This window comes from Passer montanus, unplaced genomic scaffold (assembly GCF_014805655.1).
Source record: "Passer montanus isolate IOZ18808 unplaced genomic scaffold, ASM1480565v1 scaffold1, whole genome shotgun sequence".
In the NCBI taxonomy this organism is placed as follows: Eukaryota; Metazoa; Chordata; class Aves; order Passeriformes; family Passeridae; genus Passer; species Passer montanus.
The window spans coordinates 9,711,788-9,730,325 of record NW_024356504.1 but is presented as its reverse complement, the minus strand read 5'-3'; the positions used below and the strand labels follow the sequence as shown (position 1 = coordinate 9,730,325).

The 18,538-nt window shown below is 38.5% G+C and overlaps 1 protein-coding gene across 3 annotated transcripts in view; it reads left to right on the top strand.

The window, feature by feature from the left end:
• Positions 1-18,538, top strand: part of CERS6 (ceramide synthase 6) — a 94,440-nt gene that overhangs the window by 43,169 nt on the left and 32,733 nt on the right. For all 3 annotated transcript variants that reach the window (XM_039700956.1, XM_039700949.1, XM_039700965.1), the window contains one exon: positions 4,389-4,446. In XM_039700956.1, the coding sequence (XP_039556890.1) occupies positions 4,389-4,446 (58 nt within the window). The remainder of the gene's footprint in view (positions 1-4,388; positions 4,447-18,538) is intronic.

Here is an 18,538-nt window from a genome sequence, read left to right as displayed (position 1 = left end):
TTCAAATAGTTTTTGTTGAATTGAGCATACCATGCCTTGTATCAGGTTAGATGGTGGAGGCTCTCCAACTTTTCCATCTTTTTAGATGATGTTCTGTGTCATGCTGAAGCATCTTTAAAATTTCATTAGCAGCTCAAAGTTAAAGGGGTTGAGACTGTGCTGTGGACTGGGAATGCATTCAAATGCAGAAAAGAGCAGTCAGATCTGCTGCTGCACCTTTGAGGGACTCTACAGCATTCTTTTTAATGGTACATTAGAAAAGAATTTATTTTTGGCAGAGTCACTTTTTAGCTTGACTTTTTTGCTGCAGTGTGTCACATTCATGTTTGAAGCACTGGCCCGGTAAGCAACAGCACAACCCAAAGAATTTTATGGAAGGTCCATAAGTCCATTTGATCTCCCTTATTCCGAGTTTCAGCAGACCAGATGTAAGCCTGGTTCAGTTTGTAAGTCTTTTAGTGGAGGACTAAAGTGAGCTCATAAACCTTATTGTGAGCAGACAGATCGGGTCTTTCAGAGCTCTTGTGCCTTGAGTGCTTTCATCTAGGTTTGCTGGATTTAAACTAACTTCAGTCTTTCAAGCAGCACACTTTGTAAATGGGTAATTCAAATTTTGTCTCTATACAACTGACCAAAGGAATGCTTGAAGTCTGAGGGAGAGAGTAAATTCTCACAAAACAGAGAAGCTTCAGTTGTTTTCATCTTTCAGTTAAGCATGAATTGAAGTGGCAGTTGCCCACGATGGAGTGCTTCACCCCGTGGCCTCCTCTGTATGTCTTTAATAGGGCAGAGAATTTTGCTGGAGGGAAAGGGGAATGAGAGATATTTTAATATGCATCTTTCCTTGCTTTTCCTAGTCTCTTGGGCTCTGCTACTGCTGCCTTAGAAGAAATTGCTTTCCCTGTTGGAGGCAACCAGCTGTGACCAAACAACAGCAGTATCCAGTGACATGTGGACACTCAGCATGAGCTGCTGATGCTTAAGGAGGACCTTAAGCAGGATATAGAAAGGGTACTAGGAGGTTTTATACCACTGGCTAGGCATCTTCCCTTTCCTGGATTCTGTAACTGTTCAGACTGTGCTTAGGCTAGGGGCACTTTCCAACATTAAATTTGGGACTATTACCTAGGACAAATTCAAGACAGCACTTCATCAACTACCACTTTGTGAATTCAGTTGGAATAAAACTCAATAACAACATACTAAGAAAGATATTCTTCTCTTCTACAATGTTCTGTGCAGACAGAAAAAACATTTTGCCCAAGTTCCCAAAAGGCAGAGATGTTTTGGACACTGGGCTATACTGTGAATAGGTGTGATTACTGCTTATAACATTTTCCTTTTATTTGCATTTCCTCATCAGTGGGCTTCAGTGAGACCCAAATAGAGGCATAAAGAAGTATGTACTGTAGATTGAAATCCATCATTCGTATTAGAATACTTGTTGCAAGAGAATTGATTTGAGAGTTCACCTTTGGAGGAATCTTGCTTGGATATATCTGCACTGTATGGAAGGTATTTCTCACATGCATTCTGTCCTTGTCTGTATGATTTTGAGTGAATAATGCAGCTTCATAACCTAGTTCCTGTACCTTTTCTCCCTGTCTTTAAACCCAAATTATTGAGTATGCATTCATCTAGTTTACCTTGGTTTGTGGATGTTGTACTGTTAAGTGCAGCAATAAACCATCTACAAGTACTGGTAAAACAATGTGGGAAACTCCTTGGACCTTCTTGTATGGGATTGAGATTCCTTTTGGGGTATTGAGCTGGGAGAATTGCCCTTTAAAGTCTGCAGAAAAAGCAGCTAGCTGACAGCTACAGAGCAATGAAAGTCTTTTGTTGATCTGCTACCACCAGAGTTAGCTGGTAAATGGTGATAAACATGCCAGGGGCCAATTCCAACTTTGCTTTGCTTCAAATTTTTGTTTATTGGAGTTTGACCAAGCCGGAAGTTTGTAGAATAGCTTTTGTGTTTGTTGTTCAGCAGGAATAAGCTTTTTTTTCTATCAATACTTTTCTTTTCTTTAAGAAGTTAGTACTTTGACCTGCTTGGTCTATCATTCAGTTCTTAGCCTTTCATCTTCTGGTGCTAAATCCAAGTCCACTTGCTTGGTAAATTCGGGAAGAAGAACATATCATCTTATTGTGTGCATCTATCACCTTTGTAGCAGTTGAACAGTTGAAACAAACTGACTGTTTTCAGCAGGCTCAAATAATACCCAATGGCTCTTGTCTCTGAGGGTTTTCTGATGCTCCAGAAACTCTCCTCCAGGGCAATCCATGGCTTTAACACAAACGTATAGCAGTGTCAGTGCTTTGGGAGGTGGTGGAGACTTAGATGGGAATATCGGTGTTTCTTAATTTCCCTGTTTTGGGAAAGGGTCTTTTTATTTTTTGAGGGGTGGTAGCTGCAGGAAATTCTGCAATCAGAGTTTTCCAAATGTCCATGCAGACTGGAAAATCCCTGATACCTACCAGCTAAACTCAGCTATTAGCATATTTCAAATACATCAAACTGCCTTTGAACTCCTCTGTGCAATATTGCATCTCCCAACAGCAAGCTAGAAAAGCCCTTGAGCATGTTATGAATTTTGCTTGGAGAAATGTGAAAGGTGATAAGACCCTTTGCAAAGAATTTATCATAGTTGCTCACATTTAGGAGTGAAAGAAGGGCACTGAAAGTGCTCATCAGTGAATAGGGTAGGCAGGGTTTTCCTCCTAATATTTTCAGTGACAGCCTTCAAACTTTTCACTAGATGATATATGTGACTGTGAAATTGAATGGCAAGTTTACTGGCTGTAGGACTGGCCTAACGAGAAACTTTCCACCCAAATAAATCCTTCCTTCATAATACTATCCTTTCTTTGTCTTTCATCTGCATGATTTGAAGGTTTCTGCCACAACTAACTTCTTGCTTCCAAGTACTCTATTTTCACAGTATCTTGAAAGTGCCAGCATGAAAACGGTGTGCCATGTTATTTCAGTGGCCAAACCCTTGAAGGGTTTACTGTTTCTCTCATATCAGTTTAATAAATTAATTTCTTCCATGCTATGGAGACCACAATGTAAAATAGAGTTTTTGTTCAACTGAAGTATCACACTTTAAATCTCATTGATGTTCTTACACTCTCCTCAAATTGTCAGAGGGTTATTTATGTATGACACAACTGTCTTTCTAAATACTTGTAAAAGTAGCTTTGAAGAGAAAGGTTTGGATTAACCTTTGGCATAGGAACGTTTTCAGTTTTGTAACCATTCCAGTAACATTTGAAAGCACTCCAGTGCCAATTAACTGGAAGCTAATAGTTTTGCCAGTGGAGAGAAAGTTGTAAGTGCTGTAAAATATGTCATTGAAGATGATTCACGTTGCAGCATTGCTTCACACTAAGGTAGCTAAATCTCATCCTGCTATAAACATTATGATTATTACTTCTCTGGTGTTTATATTAAGCATGTGTGTGTAATCAGTCCAACCCTTGGGGAAAAAAAACCCCAAGGAATTCCTCTTAAGAATTTATACTGCACAAGGTTATGATTTTACTTCCTCAGACTTCCAGTAGCTCTTTCATAAGTAAGTAATGGGTCCAAAAGATAGGAAGTTACTGTGTCTTCTTTTCTTGAAGACTGGAGAAAGACAGAGGAGACAATAATTTTTTTATTAAATCTCCTGGTGGTTTCTTTTATTTACCATAGCATCCCATTCTTAACTTCTACTTTGCCTTAATCTAAAAAGAAAACCAGAAGCTCAGCAATTATTCTGAGTGGATTTGGGAAAATGTAGATCATTTTTATCAAGGGATACATGGGAAGTGGATGTAAATTATGGATAAATATCTGTATCCAGCATATCTGTCTGACGCAAATGCACTCCCTAAAACCAGATGTGGAGTGCTGGAATCTGTCAAGTGAATTTCCAGCTCATTGTGAATGACACTTTTTACTAAAGAGTCTGTTTGACATTCAGTACTCCCAAGTCACCTGTTGAAGTCTTAATAAAATTTCTTATTATCTTTTTCCTGGTGTCTAATAAGAGATGAACTTTCCTGCAACAGATGGTTAAATTGTCCTCTCTCCTCCATTGTCCTGCTGGTTTTCATTAAACTTTTAAAAACTTAATATCCTCGAAAATGTGTGAAGAATTTTTTTCCTGTTTAGATAAAATTAGCAAGTATTTTCAGAGAGCTAATGAGAAGCCAGGAAAAGCAGACAAATGAGCACGATGCTTGATAACAGAAGTTGTAGAAAACCAGACCAAAATTTTGCTTCAACTTCTGTTAATGTAACCAGGGTGTGCTGGTTTGGTGGTGAAATAAGAAATCATGTGTTGATTCTGTAAAATATGTAAACCTGATATTTTAGAGTTAATCTCTTGTACCTTTTGCAGGTGGAGATTTACATTTTACCTTTATATATTTACCTATGGAGTACGGTTCCTGAAAAAGGTAGGCACTTATTATTATGCTTTCATGACATATCATAGAATTGAAATCTTGTACAGGTATAATATAAAGCCCAGGCATAAAGTCTATGTTCATGAGGAGTGAAAATGAATTTGCATTCATAAAATGCTTTGCTACTAGCATTGGTAAGGAATATAAGTTCTTATCAATATCTAATGGGATTTTAAAAGAAAAAAAGGCATAGCAGCATGCCTATTTCACTTGATTACTTTTCATTATAGGTATTAAACTGGCAGTAAGTCTTACCAAAGTATTAATGTCAATTTCACCATCATCCTTGCTTAAATGCCTCTGGCAGAGGTTATTTTTTATTAGCAAACAAAATGCATTAGTGTTTTAGAAAAAAATACATTTTTTGCCTATTCTTTGTCTAATGTACTGTGGAAGGAGGTTTCTGTGGAGTTTCTCATCAATGCTGTGTTTCACCTGGTTTAAAAAAATAAGGGTATTGAAAGCTTCTAAGCACTCTGACATAGGTCTGTTAACCCTGCAGTAGAGAGCAGTATGGATTTTGGTGCAAACTGTTTTTACAGTGTGACTAGTTCTCAGAGCTCCTGAAAGTTGGGCCATATTTCTGTAATTCTAGGAGGTGAAATTAGGGGAATGGTGTACTTAGTGTGTTCACGTAATCTTTGTTTTGGTCAAAAATTTGACACAAGAAAATGTATCCTGATTGTCATTGGTGCTTTGTAAGTAAAAATAGGTTTATTAATCTTTTTTATGTCTGTAGTTCTTGAGGCTGTCTCAGGTGCAAGGCAGCTTGGTGTGAGCAGGAATAACGATGTGCCTGTGCAGGGAGGGCACATCAGTGGTGTTCTCAGCTATTTAGCAGTAGTCAGCCCCAGGGGAAGTGTGGGCCAGAGCAGCATGCAGTTACATTCTCCCTCTGTCTCCTTGAGCACTTACATTTTATGTGTACTTCATCCATTCACATGCTGTGTGGTGGTCACTTGATCCCATAGCACTGTGTGTTTCAGAGCATGCCCTGCAGTGAGGTGGCTAATGCACTGAGGGGATGAAATAGGTTATCATAATCAGGATTTGAACTCACCTGTGTCATTTCTGATACTTTATGAGAAGAGGGAATCAGTGTAATTGTAGGTTAAGTGTTCAAGTTGTCCACCTTCTACCTCAAATACTATTTTCAAGAGCAGATTTGGTAATGAGTGTTCTTCTGTGTGAGGAAATGGACCAAGGTACCAACTTTGAAAGAAAATATGAAGCTTTCTGTGTTACTAGCTGCCAGCTCCAGTCTTCATTGTTTTCTAGATCAGGTTTAAATTATTTGTGTCTGCCGAGTGCCCACATAATCATTTAATGTGAAGCATTCACCTTTCCATCTAATCCTCATTGCCTCCACTCTTGGTAAGATGGCAAATGCTAGATGTGACCATCCCCATCTTAATTTTGAAGACTTCTGAATGAGGTGTTTTAGCACTGAAGGACTGAAGCCAGCATTCACTACAACATTCTTAGTGTCTTTATAAATCACTAATATTTGAAGCATAAAAGATAAGCAACCAATTATATTTCCACTTTGATCATGTATATGCAAGTTCTTTCTTTTCTGAATGAAACTGAGATTTTTCAGCTCTACCATTTGTTTCATTTGCATGTCTATAAAACACTTCTTTGCAGAGTACCACACCAGTAGTCATGCCAACAAAACATTAAGTTCCAGTGAGTTGCAGTGGCATTAAACTGACTGCTTTGCTTATCATTAACACAGGAATGAGATAATGTTTTTGTTTTTCTCAGTAATATTTGTAGTTAAATAAATGGTGGCTTTGCTAATTAAGAGTTAATGGTCTGATCATGCTCCAATTAAATGGAAAAAATATCATTATCTTTGGTGATAAAGAAACAGAGCAAAGAGTTCAGGATTGGCTTGTTTCTTGCTTGCTCATCCTTGGTGCTGAGCAGTGACTGTATAATGTTGTAAGATCTTTACAGGCATACGGAAGCAAAGCTTCCAGGTGGCATATATAGACTTTTCACATTTAATTTCCTTCCTTTAATTGCCCATGAGAATTACAAACTCACAGAAGAGAATGAATTTTCTGCGAGTCTTCTGAAGTCTATACTGAGACTTGGAAACCTGAAGTTGCATGTAGGTATTCTACTGGGAAAAGAATCATCTGCCTGCATAAACAAATCCTGCTATTTTTCAAATTCAGTGTTGAAGTAAGGCAGATGATATGAGTATGCTGTGGCTATATTTAAAAAATGCTGGGTGCAACAAGCTTCTGTGTATATGCAGCTGATGGAGTGTCCTTCCTAATGAGTCATCCCCTACAGAAGAACTGAGAACTGTCTGGTGGGTAGTTACAATTTCTAGTGGTACATCTAGAGGGAAAGCCATGTTGAAGTGTAAATTTGACTCCAAAAGCCTACCAAAGGGACATAAATGTATGGAAGGCAAATAAAAAATAGCAGGGTGGTATGAAGGAAAAAATCCCTTCATACAGGTAGATCTCCAGTTCTTCTGTTACGAAAGTTCCCCTTTCTTGAAACTGTAGGATGTTTCAAATTGAGAAATTGAAGTGCTTATCCTCATGTGTACACTAACCACTGAGCCAGTGAGCTTCTGTGTGACAGCAGGAGATGTTCTGTTAATGGCCCACAGTTTCTGTGTGCACATTGAGAGGAACTGGCTTCGTGCTTTTTGTGAGAGAGAATATGGGATTTTGTTGCTCAGCTGAGTTGGCTGACTCTTTGCCTCTTTTTGGAATGAAATAGCAGCAGTGATACATGCACATGTTACAGTCCAGAGAGAGTAGTGTAGAACTTGTAAATGCCATTTCAGATTGCTTGTACTCCAGAATTTTAGAGCCTGAAGTCAGACCACCTTCATTTGAAATACAAAAAAAGACCTTGCCAATAAACTGGTGGCTGGTTATTGACATTGTTTCTGTATTACAGTTCACCTGCTATCGAGATTGTTGAACATAAATGAAGAAAATAATGATTGTTATGCAGAGCCACTTCATAAAATTAAATTGCTATATTCAAAATGTCTGGCGCTCTAGACAGTTTACAGTCTTTGTAGCAGTAGGACAGACTTGGTTTTGTCGTAAAAGTTCCTCAGCTGTTGAAAAGCTATTTGCAGAACACATTGCATATTACATTATTTGGAGCTGAAAAAAATTACCTGCATCAGAATATTCAGTATTCCATTTGTTGTTTCCATCTTCTGTTACCCTATCTGCTGGATCTACTTTTTCATGGAACTAATGCTGCTGCATATTTTGTGGAACAGAACAATAAGAAAAATGCAGCATCTTGGAAAAATTCATACCATTGTTTGGATTATGTGTGATCATCTGATTCATAGAATAAGGCTCCTTAAAGCAGGCTGATTTTTTTTCTGGTTTTAGCGCTGAGATACCAAAGCACGAGTTTGGAAAATACCTACCCCCTTGGTTTAATTCAGAACTGACTCTAGAAAACAGCACTGTGGCAAAAGCTGGGAAGCTGGGGTTTTACCTCCAGAGCTCTTGGTGTCTCTTTCACTCTTGAATCAATTGAAGCAGGCATTCTGCTGGGCACTTTTTCTGCTCTAGTCTGCATCTGCTGTGATGTTTCCTTCCCACGTTCTTCCCGAAAGGTTGTATATTATTGTTACTGAAGCCTTGTAATTCCTTTTGTTCAGTGAGCTTGTTTGCCCAATGCTGGATAAATATTCTCATTTAAATGAAGAATGCCAGAGGCCACTGTGGAGCCCTTTTAACACAACGCTGATATTTGATATTTTACTGTGCTATTAGCAGAGGGATAATGTGATACATAGGCCACTAAGGAAGGAAATGAAGCCCGCATTTGGTAGATTGTGCTTGCTTTAAAATTGATTTGGATTCTCTGGAGGGTTTGATTGTCTTTTTTATTTTTTACTTGTAATACCAATTGCTGAGTTTCTGTAAGTGATGGAAATTTTTAAGCTGAAATCATTTTGGATGTTAAAATTGAATTATAATCTTATTCCTTTCCATGAAAGCAGGACTGAACATTAGGTGATAAATAAAACAATTTATAATTCACTGAGTGAGCAAGAAGGAATACCCATGCTCTGGAGTATTTTGAAGAATGCCATTGTGAGAAAGGGGAAATGCCATATTAATTTTTAAATAAACATCACAAATGGAAAAGGTTTCCAGGAAGACCATAGTTAGATGCCATCTCATGGAAAAGGAATTTGTTTCAGATTTATCTTCAGAAGGGCATAAAAATTGTTGAGAGCATTTAGGAAAGATTAATAGAGTGTTTTGGATGCTTGAGATATAAATCATGAGTCATGCTGTGAGAAAGATCAAAGCTACTGGAGAAACTTAGTTTTAAATGACTGCAGCACCTCAGTGTACATCAACAAGGAGAATGAATGCATTTTGGACAATGAGGCTTTGTAAGAGAAGGCAAGTCAGCATAGGAAGTAATTCATTGTGTAAGCTGTTGCAAGTTAAGATAATAACTGGATCAGGCAAAAGAGGACAAAGCTAAGCAAGCTGGCAGAATTTATTTGTGGCTGAAAGGAAACTGAAGGGTTTTGAAAGAAAAAGCAAAAGGAGAATATCAATGGTATCCTAATTCAGTAATAGGATGGCAACAGGACTTTCAAATGTATACAATGGGGACAAATTTTACATAATCATGGGAAGAAGAAGCAACACACTAATTCAAAAAATGCATCTAGAATTGAATTTCACTTTATCTGTTTTGAATCCAGCTGGGGGTATTTAATAACATCAGAGTAGTAAGTAAATGCTATGTAATCATCAAATTGGCAAGTTAAGCTGGTACTGAGCCATATACAGCATCTCTGCTGCTTGTGCATTATGCTGTTGTTTGGGGCAGTGAGGAGGGGCTGCCACACCTCGTGTCTCCCTCTGGACTGGTGGCTAATTTTGCCTTCATTTCCTTGGCAGCCCAGCTTTCTGAAAGACTGAAATTATTTCAGGGCCATATCATACAAATGGCACATATAGAAGAAGTACTTCGTAAAATGTTATATTTGGGCAATTTTATGATGAAAATAGTTTTAATTCATCTATAAACTAAGGTGGCTCACTCATACCTGTAGTAAAGTATTAGCTCAGTATTAACTCTATTGCCATGAGCTTTTCATTCATCTATAAACTAAGGTGGCTCACTCATACCTGTAGTAAAGTATTAGCTCAGCACTCTATTGCCATGAGCTTTTCACGTTTCTCTATTCAAATTAATGAAGCAGTCCTGTTTTTCACAGTTAATTAAACCTGAGCAAAGAGTACGTGTTTGGATGTAGGAACAGGTTATTGCTAATGTAACTGAAGCTTGCATTGCCCTTGTTCAGTTGAACTCACTGCTGAGGGAATGACTTGGAGAAGGGTAACTGTATTCTCAATTAAATTAATAAATCCTGTAGAATATGTATGTACAGTAAAACCTGTAGAATATGTATTTTTATACCATAACTGCTTTATTTTATCTTTCAGCAGTAGAGGCAAAAATCTTGGCAAAAAATAAATACATCATTGATGATCTTTTGGGTTTTTTCCTGTTATATTCCCTCCCAGTGCTAACCTGTCACACCTCTCAGAGCTTTATAATTTCTTCTGCCTACTGATGCTCTTGGCTACTGGCTATTGAACAGCAGCCAGGTTAGCATGGGGAAGTACTGCTGTAAATTTGAGACTAATTCAGAGTTTTGCTTCTATTTTTTAACTGCTGTTACCTCCCAGGTAACTTAAGGAGTTTCAACAGGGATTTTTGGCCCGTCCCCAGGAATTGTAGGCTCAAGATGAGGAAGAGGAAATTCTTTTCCCTTGCCCAGTTACTTTAGGTTTTTGGCGGTGGCACAAATTCACTATTTATGGTTTTATACTAAAACTTAATACAAATTTGCAATTTATGAAACAAAATCTTATGATAGTTCCCCTGTTCTCATCCCTACCAGCCAGCCTTATTGTTAGTTGTTTTAATAGATCAGTTGCAGAAAACTGCAACTTATGTCAGAATCGATCCATCAGCAGATGACAAATGGAAACATCAGAAGACTTGTGTCTTTGCACTTCCTCAGCAGGAGGGGAAGGTGAAAAACAGAGGGAAAATGAATATAACATTTTATGTAAGTTTAGACATTTTGGGAAATTATTTTGGCTGTCTTCATTTGCCTTAGAGAAGGAAATGTTGTTATGGTCACTGACTCAGAACTGAGCAGGAAAAAATTCCTTGCAAACTGTGTTTTTATATTTAAATTAATTAACATTTCCCCCTTCTGTCTTTCTGTTAGAGGAAAGCACAATATAAGCGAGATTCTTTCAGTGGGATTTTTTTCATTTAGTACTTAGTACTTGTGGCGTTATTACATAGACCAAGAAATGTGATTCTTGGGGTGCTGTCTGCAAGGCCAGGAGTTGGACTTGATGATCCTGATGGGTTCCTTCCAACTCAGCATATTCTGTGATTCTAAGTATTTCAGTTGTAATGAAACAACGCAGTGGTTGCAGGAGTGGAAGGGGAAGAAGCTCCTTCAGTGTGTCCTTACTCACTGTTGCTTAGGGTTCTGCCTCGTTTTAGAGACCAGGGTGCTTAGAGGTGGGTTCTTGTCTAGTGACCACACACTGTGCTGGCTTTTGGCCTGCCTGTTCCAGCACCCTGTCTGAAGGAGTTCTGCTCTCTCATTCATCACATGGGACTTGGTGGTGTCTGTGTTGAGAAGCAGTCAGCTCCTTCTGCCAGGGCTTTAGTGGCAGTGCTTGAGAGCGAGGAGTTCACTAGTCAAAGGTCTTCTTCACCACCTGCCCATAATGGCACTGTGTGATTCAAATACATTCTTGCCTCTCCAGGACCCTGTAAACTAGAGAATATTGGCCCTGTGAACTAGAAAAAAACTGTATTTCCTATTAAAAATTCTGTAGTTGCAGTAACTTCCTAATTTTCAGACTATCAGGGATGACCCTGAGACCTTGCTACAAGGTGCCTATTTGAAAGTACAGCAAACACATCAGTTGGGGCTTTTGTTTGGCTTTTCCCTATACAGTGTGCTTCCAGTAGGCAGTGTAGGTTCATAAATACCACAATCTTAAACATCTGGGTTTAGGTATGACATTTTATTTGATGTTTACCTTGGTATGGAGTTGTTCTTATTATTAAAATTTTACTCTGGCTCTCTTCATGTACTGCATGCAATGGTGGAACATATTATATGTCAGTGAAGCAAGCCACAGTGAATCCTGCAAAGGAAGACAGCTGCCTGAGGATTTCCAAAACTCAGCATGAGGAGTACAATGAATCTGGTAAACACTTGCCATCAACACATGCTATTGGAAGGCAGTGGCTGGCAGAATCAGCTGGCAGAGCAGCCACAAATAGGAACATAATTACAAAAAGTAGATATGTAATGATGAGTTTAATTATTAACCACTTTCCTGTATGCCTTTGAGTAACCATAGCATCAGAGCACTGGAAGCCCTGGAGCTTTGTTGAAGCTGCATGCTGTAGGAAGATTAGGAGTAGTCTGAAATAATGCTACTCTGCAATGATCAATAAGGGTTGAAGAGCCCTATTTTATTTTTTTAATTATTTGCTCTTGGGATTTTTCCTGGTCTCTTAAAGGTTTGATTTTATGCAGGTCTCCCTCCTAGCAAGGTAAGGTTTCCCAAGTGTGAATTTCAGTACTCCCTCATAACAAACTAATTCCAGGCATGCAGTTGTGTGTTGTCTTTTTAAATAAAGTAACTCCATAAATATCCTCTTAGATGCAAATGCTAGGCTAATTGATGTGGTCTGGCATTGTGATCAAAAATAGAAGGCAGCTGTAAAGCTAATGTACAGCTGCTTTGCTTCATCAAAGGGTTATCAGGCATCTGCAGTGCACGGGTGAATGTGTCCACTACTTTCTATGCACAGTTCTTACAGTGTAGATTGAGGAACTACAAAATACACTGAATAGTGTTTCTGAGAACTTAGCCTAGCTCCTGTAATATTTATGTAGACATCCAGGGGCTCTAAAATGTCATAGCATCCCTGGCCACTCAGCTTACTCATGACCAAGCAGTCCTTGAAAATGTTGCCATTACACATGAAGGCAAAAGTTTTTAGAAGTTTTGTTTACTACAAAGCAACCAGCAGAGCAAGTGTCAGAAGAAAAGGTACACAAAAGAGCAAATATTTTGATAGTTGAGCTTGGTAAGGGGACTGGTGGCTTTCTGGGGAAGGAGGGAGAGGAGATGCTGAAGTCACCAAATTCTCTGTCTGGAGTGTTTTTCAATTATGTTCAGTGCATTGCCTTAATATTAGGACCCTTCCATATTCTAATTATCAGTTCATTTTGCCAGCTTCATTTTCCTCATAAGCTGTAAGTTGAAAGTAAACTTTTATCAACATGAGACATAAGCTCCAGATCTGTGTACAGAATATTTTTAAAGAGAAAAGTGGATGTGTGCGTGGAGCTTACTCTGCCTTTCCAAATATCATTTTATATAATACATTAAAACTTATTTTTTCTAAAACCTTTTTTTGAACACACATATATTTGCATTTGAATGTCAAATGCATCTTGCAGTGATTGTTATTAATCTTGGCCTTTAGAAGTTCTTCCATATTTTATGGTTTACCATTAGAAGAAGTATAATTTTTAATTATGTTTGGAAGTCAACAGTGCAGATTACTGAGAGGAAACACTGAGCACTCTCCATTGCAGAAGCATTTTTTCCCCTAAAGCCTTTTTTCTACAGACACAAAGCACTGAACTCTAGAGGGAAAAAAAACCCCTGTTCTGCAGAAACTTAAAACAGCTTGCTTAGTCACAATATATGAAAAAAGAACCTCAGGAGGTTCATTGACAATGTGTCATATTGTCTTCACTTCTGTAGTTAGCTGTGCCAAGAAATACGAACAACTGCTTGGATCTGTGAAAGATTTATGGAAATTATGAAAATTTATCTATTCCTGGTGTGAGAAGCAACTGCATTCTAAACCAAATTAACAGTCACTGGAAGGAAGAACTTGCACAAATTGATGCAAAAGAGTAGCCGTGGATTTTGTTGTTTTGCTGAGTTCTCTTTGTTCCCAGCATGGTGTTTGATCAGAGCTTGGTGGTTTTGTGGCTAGAGGGAAGCCTGCATAATTTTGATGTGTAGGTGACTTGCAGTGGTGCTTGCAGAGTGTCAGTTTATTGCACACCTCAGCCTGTGCTGAGGCATCGTTGCCTGCTAAGGTTGTGCCCTCAGAGCCTGTTGTGCATGGCCAGTAGAGACTGGAAACTGCCTGTGGTTTTGAAATCAGTGAAACTTTAGTGTGAGAAATTCTTTAGTAGCAAAACAAATACAACAGTAGCAAGGAATGTTGCTATATTCAGGGAAGTTTTTCAGAGGATAGTAGGAAAAAGCACACATCTTTAGGAAATCAGTGAGTTTCTGAGACATCATAAGGCAGACTTAGTGGAAGATGGTAGAAACTTTGAAAAGCTGACTCAGTTCTGGTTGTTGCTTTATGAATTTTCTGAAAATCAAGGACAATGAGGAAGAGTTTTATTTTCTTTCTGCTGGAGAGTAAGAAGCTGAAAATTATTTATACTTGTGAACAAAAAGAGGTCACTTTCTGTAACTTGTAAAACTGTGGCTTGTTTTACAACAATTAATACCAACGAGTTTTTCTGTAGTTAAGAAGAATAAGAATGTATTTTTTGTACATTATATGCAGAAGCAAATATTTTCATGGATATATATGCTCCTTAAGAGTGAAAAACTGCAGTAGTGTACAGTTATGCTGACCTTCACTGAGCCAAGATAGGGAAGGAAGCCCAGGATCATTGTGGAATTTGTATCTAAGAGACTAACTTATTAAGAAATCCATGTTTACCATACATGGATGGAGTAATTTTAATAGTAGAACATACAGCAGCTGGCAGAGGAGAGTAAGAAAGGATGCTTTTTGTATTGCCAAGTAATCTAACTTTATTTCTAATGTCAGCAGCCATCCAGCACACCATACAGGTGTTGCAGGGAAAAAAAAAGAAATCAAGCATTTCAATTTACCTCTAAGCAAGTGCTGATTCATCCAAGTGATGTCCAAAAGGAATTTTTATTAATACATTGTAAAAGAAAAAAGTTGCTATAAACCCTAGCCATAATGGGGGAAAAATAAGCATTGAGGTACTATTTAATTTAAACAAGTAGAAATGCACAAAAACAAAACCAAACCTAACCTAACAAAAAAGAACTACTACTCAACAACCCAAAAAAATGTTAATTATGAATAATTGTCCTTCTCCTAATGTTATGAAAGGTGCTGTTGACTAAAAGGCTATCAGTTTCAGTTCCTGAATAATGAAAAATCTGTGAAAAATGTTAAATGTTACTGTCTTTCACAGTTAACAGAAAGCTGGTCGTCTCCTCTGCTGTTGCAGTTGCACTCTTGGGTAGATGAGGTGTAAGGCTGGGGATGCACCAAGGCAGGGGACTGCCCGGGGCAGCAGGAGCTGCTGTTCTGCCTGCACTGGGACAGGGCAGCTGCTGCTGGGGAGGGGAGTTTGGCTGTGTCTGCCCTGTACACAGGTATCAGTGAAGGTTTGCTGCTGGGCTAGGAGCAAATTGCACTCAGCATTTTGGGGCTAAGTGAGCGCTGATCAGGAGGAAATCTGCCGGCCTTACTTTGTACCGCTTGTTTCTGTGAAGAGCAAAGCAAGGACCTGCTGTAACTTGATGAATGTAGGTATGAATGCCATGAGACATCTCTGGCATCTTTCCCTATATCAGCCCCCAAAAAAATGAGATCAGTAGAGGTTTGCTGAAAGTATATGTTATCTTGACTGTAATTAATAGTGCTAATTTCCATTCCACTTAATATTGCTTGTAACAAATGATACAAAATTGTATTCAAATGCATTAACCAAGCCAGATAAAAATCTTGGCAGAGTAGTGAACATATACACAGTGAATGCTCTGTATTTTGCTGGTTTTGCTCTACAGGTTCAAAAGCTCTCTAATTTGAAAAGCAACTTAAAATATTTTTTTTGGACTAAGGATGTCTTATTTGATTTGAAATGTGTTTTGAACTAAATTGACTCTAGTGGGGATTCTGTCTTGATGTTCCTGGATTTTTACATTCTGGATTCTGGTAAAAACAGCAGCCAGATTTCTTTATTTGATGGAAAAATCAGAACATTTTTCTTACTTACCAAAAAATTTTGGAAGAACCCCTTTGGGAGCTACACCATGACCTCATAGGCATGACTAAATCAGGTGCATAGCAGCTCTTTTGTGATAAAGGGGAAGTTTTTTATTGTACTGCTTATTTTTCCTCCTTCATTTACTATCATAACTGACCTTTCACATATACTAAATACTAGCTGCATTTTGAGCAAGACCTGGAGATTTTAATTTCTTAGTGCTTTCTGAAAGCTAGGGGCCAATTAGATGCTTTCTCTAGAGATAAGTGAATGAGACAATGGATACAAAACAACCCAAGGCTTCTGGTTAAGCATGCAAACATGAGATAATTTTGGAAGGCTTTTTTTGGGTTTTTTTTTCCCCAAAATCCTTAGTCATTCCCTTGTCTCAAGAGAAGTTTTATTTCTGAAAGAATTATTTAAAATTACTCTATTTAATCACAGAGTTGGAGAGAGATTTGATGGAGTTTTTAACAGATATTCCTGTAAGGAAATTATGGTGATTTGTTCCTTAATACTGTAAATCTCAACAGATTGAACAGCTGTTTACATCCTCTGTCACTGCTACTGCATTCATTTCACACTGCACCTAAGTGTGGTAGAACTTCAGTTCCCATCTGGACTCCTTTATGGTCTGTAAGGCAGGGTGTCAGCATTGTAGGGCTGGTGCTCTGTGCCTAGCATAATTGGTACTGAAGTTTCTAGAATTCTGTTTCCAGCTTAAGGGGGGACCTTTTGTTATCAAGATCTTTGCATTTCCTCTCTTCCCCAATCCCCTTGTGTCCGTCCCTTCCTCAGACATCATATACCAAGAATAGGAAGTAAAATGAAATTGGGTATTCAGCAGGCAGCAAAAACAGAAGCATGCTTTTATGTTCATCAAAAAAGGTTTTGTTGTGGAGCCAAGTCACTGACCTTTTCTTCTCATCCAATGGCACTTTCAGGCAGAGCTGTGCTCTGCTTCACAGTGAACTTGCCTCTTATGAGGAAGTTTGCAGACATATCCAAGGAGCACACACAGGACTCACTTGAGCCCTGGAATGTCGGTCTTAGGTCCCTTATGATTAATCCACCTTTCTCTGATGGGTCTAGGTCTCACACTGCAGACTGTGTGAGCTTTTTTTAGATTGTTGCTTCCTACTGAAGCCCCTACGCAGTATTCCACAGTTGTGAGGTTCACAGAGGACTAAATAAGGTGCTTCTTGGTCCAGATGTAGCTGTGGTTTACATTTAGGTGCTGAGTGCAGTCTAGGGCTGTGCTCATTGTGGAGGTCAGAGAGAAAGGTTGTGCTTAACCAAGCTCTTCCTCCACCTCTTCCCTAAAACCCTCCGGGACAAGCATAACCAAAGTGCCCTGCTGCTAAAGCTATTAAGAGCAATTCAGAGATGCCAAGGCAAGTCAAGGAGAAGGGAGACTGAGGAGGCAAGAAGGGTAAGAAGGTGCTGCAGGAGCCCTGCTATTTTAAGTGCTCTTGCCCACAGAGGATCCATTAGGTTTCCAAACAGCAACTCAGAAGAATTTTGTCTGAGATGGCAGCATGGCTTTCTGAGCCTTATGTGGCTCAGAAGGGGCATGTATTCTGCTGTATTGGTCTTTGAGGCTTAATGCATACATTACATTATTTGTCAGTTGTGATACCCTGTAAGGCTTTGTGGTTATAGGTTCATCAAGAAAGGCCTAATTTATTTAGCAATCAGCATTTTAATTGCTTATAAACCTTTGTATCTGTAGCTCCTGCAGCAAGCATCTCTATGAAGAAGACTTAAGATGTCATAATATTTGAAAGACAAAAATATGCTTTTTTTGCTAGGACCTGTAATTTAGGCAGCAAAATAATTGGGTAGGAAGCATCTCTTATCTTTTGATGAGTATGATATGAAAGACAGTTACAGCTTTTCAAACCTGGCTAAAACTATGAATTATCCTAGAATATTTGTGTGGATCTAATATAGGCAACTGTCAGACAGAAATATTTTAGATTCTTTATATTGTCTTGCAGAGATACTGTGGCTGTTTCCAAATACTTTTTTTTTAAATTTTTTTTATTGCATGAAATGAGGGGAACTTTTATAGCACAGTAAATATTGTGGAGACATTCAAATGAATTAATTGATTAATTGGTTCCCTGAAGAAGTTATATCTAATGGAGGGAAGGATAAGTTTGGATGGACTTTAAGCATTCTTACAGCATCCTTGAGAGAGACATATCAGAAACTCCAGGAGGTCAGTTACTTCAAATGTTGGCATACCTTTCAGGCTACTGTAAGAACTATTCTTTGTCATTTCAGGAGCACTGGGGGTATTGGTGTGAAAATTTTATTTTGTCTTCTTTTTCATTAAAGGGCATATTCAAAAATTCTTCCTACCTAGCCTGATTCTCAGCCTGAGGGCTTTAACATTCTGCCTAGTGTCGGTTTTCTTGCTTTGACGCTCACCCATTGTATTTTGGATGAGTTTGATATGGTTTGCCTGAGCTGAGCTGCTCCACCTGATGGTGAAAACAAGAACATGCCTCCTCTAGGCAGTGAGGATTTATTTGAAAAGCTGTGATCTAGGGGAAGCATTTAATGCTGTAAGTGTAAGCTGTGTGCTGCCTTATTCCAGGAGACTTACTAATGATGCTCTGTTCCCTTTGTACTCGAATGTAGAGTAGGTAAGGCTATGTAAAGATGAAGGATGGATCCTATATGGAAGAATGCCTATATATAATGGCACATGCAAGGAATTTTCTTTGAAATATTTAAGCTGGATGAGGTCAAAATTTCCTGTGGTATTAAGAATATAGTGTGAGATCTGACCATCCTAACACGAGCTGGTTACTTTTAGTCTGCACTCTTGCAAAAGTGAGGTCATGGGGTACCAACAAAAAAAGACAAATTGCTCTAATTCGTGTTGTGAAACTGAGAAGTCTCCTTGTGGTCTATTTG